Genomic DNA, 4,101 nt, shown 5'->3' with positions numbered 1-4,101 from the left:
GCATTCATCAATTTGGGGAAACCTTAACCGAGTTTTCCATCCAACTCGTCGGGTTCATGCCTATCTTCATATGACTCGTCGAGTCGACTATGCGACTCGCCTAGTCCCTTCAGTCCTTTAACCATGCAGACACTTTTTAAGCCATGCCAAGGCCCCAAATTGCAGATCCAACTTCCTTAGGCATGCTTATCACGTAAAGTAGCAAACTTTACGTGCATGCTTTACGACTCTAAATGACCAAAGTAAGCTTGCAATGAATTCACATCCTTGAAGTTACAACTTCAGATCTAGAAGCCAAGGGGAGTCCAGATTTGAAGTTACAACTTCAGATCTTGGCTTAAACACAAAAACCTTTCTTAAACTCATGCACAAGAGGGTTTAAGGGAAAATGAGCCAAGGGAAAAACGATCTAATACCTTCAAGATAGTCCTTGCTGATGCAGAACTTGAAACCCACAGATTCTTGCTTCAACTAGCTTGCTTCCCAAGTGATTCCTTCACCAAAAACCTTCCTCCAAGCTTAAACTTCCAAAGAATATACACACACTCGAGTTAGGGTTTTCTGGACTCTCAATGGACGTAAAGAGGCCAAGGAGGCTTATGATTCTTTAAATAGGGTGCCAAACCCCGAGATTTAGGGTTTCATCTGCCAGCTCCTACTCGTCGAGTTCCCTCTTGGACTCGGCAAGTAGGTCATTAAACACATGGACCAACCCGCTACTACTCGACGAGTTGGGCTACCAACTCTTCGAGTAGACCCAAAGACCAAAAAGATTCAACCTAATAGATACCTGAGAATCGGGGCGTTACATAAAACATATACAATAACAACATACTATGGGTCCAATCAACCATCGGGTTGGAATACCCCACGCCCCTCAACAATCAGGTTGGAATGCCAACATACTATGGGTCCAATCAACCGTCGGGTTCGAATACCCCAGGCCCTTAACCATCGGGTTGGAATGCCAACATACTATGGGTCCAATCATCTTCGGGATGGAATACCCTCTGGCTCTTTCAACCATCGAGTTGGTATGCCCCAGCCTGTTGGCTTGCGCACAAAGCAGTAAAGCCTCAGCCACTGACCAAACATGTGCCCATATAACAAATAATCATATAAAGTGTACAGCCAGTCAAACATATTTACAGATCACTAAGCATAACATCAGCCTATATACTAGGATACCGATCTAACAGATCACTAAATCACAATAACATATATAATCATATATCAATCCAACAGGCCGACATTGGTGCCTTCGACCCACAAGAACCGTGAGGAAAACTCACCTCGTAAACTGAACAAAATTGATGAAGCCCGACTCCGAATCTCAACTCTCTAAATGATAACTATTTCCACCAAATGACCAATTCCATTAAAATCCCATAATACCCAAAATGCCCTCAAGGTCAAACTTGGTCAAAGTCAAATGGTCAAACCCACACAAGGCTGACCTATGCGAGTACACAGGGCGTACTCCGGTGGTACGCTTAGCGTACGCGAAGCCTCACAATAACCACCATCGAGGTAGTTGACCGAGTACGCGGGGTGTACTCCCATGTACGCGGGGCGTACCCTCGTAAACCCAAAAACTGGCTTAAGCACTCAAGTCCATACTTCATATCCACAGTCCAAATGCACTCTAGAGTCATAAAGTTTCCAACTTTATGACTTTACAAGTCCACAAAGTGCTTAACACAAGGTCTTAATCCATTAAGACCTTCTACAAGATGCATGAAACAATTCTAGCAATTGGGACTTCATGTTTATGGCTTAGGACCCTTCATAGGGTCTGGAAGGATAACTCAAAACAATAATAACCAACCGTGCACAATATGGGATCTTTAGGACAAGAAAAGCAACATAAACCACCCAAAAGTAGGATTTAACAACCAAGACATCAAGGTATAGACTTTATACCTTCTGGAGCTTCTTAAGAAGGCTAAGATCTTAGATCAACAAGCTTACTTCCACTTCAAAGCTCCTTGATGCAACTTCTTCTTCCTTTAACACACCAAAACACACTCTTGATCTCGAAACACACACTAAGGGGGCTAGGGTTTGCAAAAACATCTAAAAGGATGTGGAGGCTGAAAAGGTGGGGAGAAATGAACCATAATGTTGCTTAAATACCATCCAAACCCTAAAAATTAGGGTTTCCTGCTCATATTAGTACGCCCAACGTACATAAGTGTATGCCCAGTGTACTACACAATGCCCTAGTACGCTCAGCGTACATACATGTACGCTTGGCGTACTCCTCTTGCCCAAATTACGAAATTTCCACTATGGCTTCAAGGCATAATTCTTGGACTGAAGGACCAATTTGACATGAAATAGAGTTATAGGGATGAATTTAGAAGTACATGAACACCAGAATGTTACATGTAACATAAAAATTATCGTTTCACTACTTGAGTTCACCCATTAATGTATTTAGAGAAAATACATTTTATATAGTTTGAGATTTACGGTTGCTACACTTTTGGTTAAGATTATTCATCTTAAATAATATTTTTATTTTTAATGTTTATTTTAGTCATATTTATTAAGTTTGTTTTAAAATAAATTTTTACACAAATATTATATTTCCATGCATATAATACATCTGATCGAATAATTCTTTTTCACTTATTCATAAAAGGTCACAATCATTGACCAATGTAAATACTGATTTTATAATTACGCCAAGCAAGAAATGCAAGAGTTACAATTACCTCCCCCTTAGGACGATTCCGTCCCGGAATCATGCATCAGCAAACAGATGAATATAACGACTTCTTGTGTCACTTTCTGTCTCCCAAGTGAGGGTCAGCCCATTCGTATGTTTCCATCGCACCAGTACTAATTCGACCATTTTACGTCGCAACTTTTTCGTCTTACGATCAACAATTGCTTCAGGCACTTCAACCAATCTTTTGTGCTCATCGATTCTTAATTCTGAAAGTGGAATCATATCGGGTTCTTCACCCAAGAACTTTCTCAAATAACAAACATGAAATGTGTTATGGATACCTTCCAGTTCAGCTGGCAACTCCAACTTGTAAGCTTGGTTTCCAACTCTCTGAAGCTCTTTAAATGTTCTAATGAACCTTGGACTCAACTTCCCCTGCTTTCCAAATATGATAAGTCCCTTCCACAGAGAGACCTTGAGCAATACTAAATCTCCAACTTCAAAGGTTATTGGTCGTTGCTTCTTATCTGCATAACTATTATGACGATTTTGAGTTGCTAACATTCTATCTCTGATCACCTTTAGTTTCTTGGCATTCCGATGGATAATCTCAGGACCTATAAACTGCTTTTCTCTAGCTTAAGCCAACAAGATGGCGTATGACACTTATGTCCGTACAATGCATGATAAGGCACCATCTTAATGCTTAAATGGTAACCGTGATGTTTTTGGCTATAAGAACATCCTATGTGCTCATACAAACCCTAATGATTGGATCTCGGTTTCTCTATTGTACATGCAATTCATCCAAGACTTCAAACCCTAGATCTAGTGTTTGATAATCAATATAACATATAAATTAGGGTTTAGATCATACCTTGATTGTTATGTAGCAATAACAATCTTAAATCCTTCTTGTATTGACTTTAGAAAGCTTAGAGTCACAAATGTCACTCCTCTAATGGTTCACAAACACCAAGAGCAAGGGGATGAAGAACAGAAGAGAAGGAGGCTCTCAAAAACGTGTGGAAACCCTAGAGAACAAGTTCACCACCTTTTTAGGGCATAAGGGTTCTTTAAATAGTGAGGCTATTAGGGTTATCTAACAAGGAAACCCTAATTTGGATGCTTAAGCCCTAAGCAACCCATGGACTCCTTTCTTTAAAGGCCTTGGACGATTTCTAATGGGTTTCCCCATAGAATTCTTCCAACCTTATAATATAAGGCAATCCATAGCCCAATTGCAATTATCTTATAATTACAATTCCAGTCCCTTAAGTTTAATTAATCTCTTTTAGTCACAAACTTAATTCTTATTAATTCTTGACTAATATTAATTAAACTATATGATTTCTCCTTTAATATATTATTCTCATAATATATTAATAAATCATATTTAATCCTTTCTCTCCATAATTCATCCT

The 4,101-nt window shown here is 39.4% G+C and overlaps 1 protein-coding gene across 1 annotated transcript; it reads right to left on the bottom strand.

Moving 5' to 3' along the window:
• Positions 1–2,749: 2,749 nt before the first annotated feature.
• LOC145068012 (uncharacterized) lies at positions 2,750–3,241 on the bottom strand. The gene has a single exon (XM_079015017.1). It carries the CDS (start codon positions 3,239–3,241, stop codon positions 2,750–2,752), a length of 492 nt encoding a protein of 163 aa, XP_078871143.1.
• Positions 3,242–4,101: the final 860 nt, after the last annotated feature.

This window comes from Lactuca serriola, chromosome 8, assembly GCF_051521515.1.
Source record: "Lactuca serriola cultivar US96UC23 chromosome 8, Lser_US96UC23_V15, whole genome shotgun sequence".
NCBI classification, from domain to species: domain Eukaryota; kingdom Viridiplantae; phylum Streptophyta; class Magnoliopsida; order Asterales; family Asteraceae; genus Lactuca; species Lactuca serriola.
Note: the sequence above shows the minus strand (reverse complement) of the source record. Positions and strands in the feature narration are given on the sequence as shown.

Coding starts and splice junctions, on each gene's coding strand:
- LOC145068012 (XM_079015017.1), bottom strand. CDS start 3,241: ATGTTAGCAACTCAAAATCGTCATAATAGTTATGCAGATAAGAAGCAA.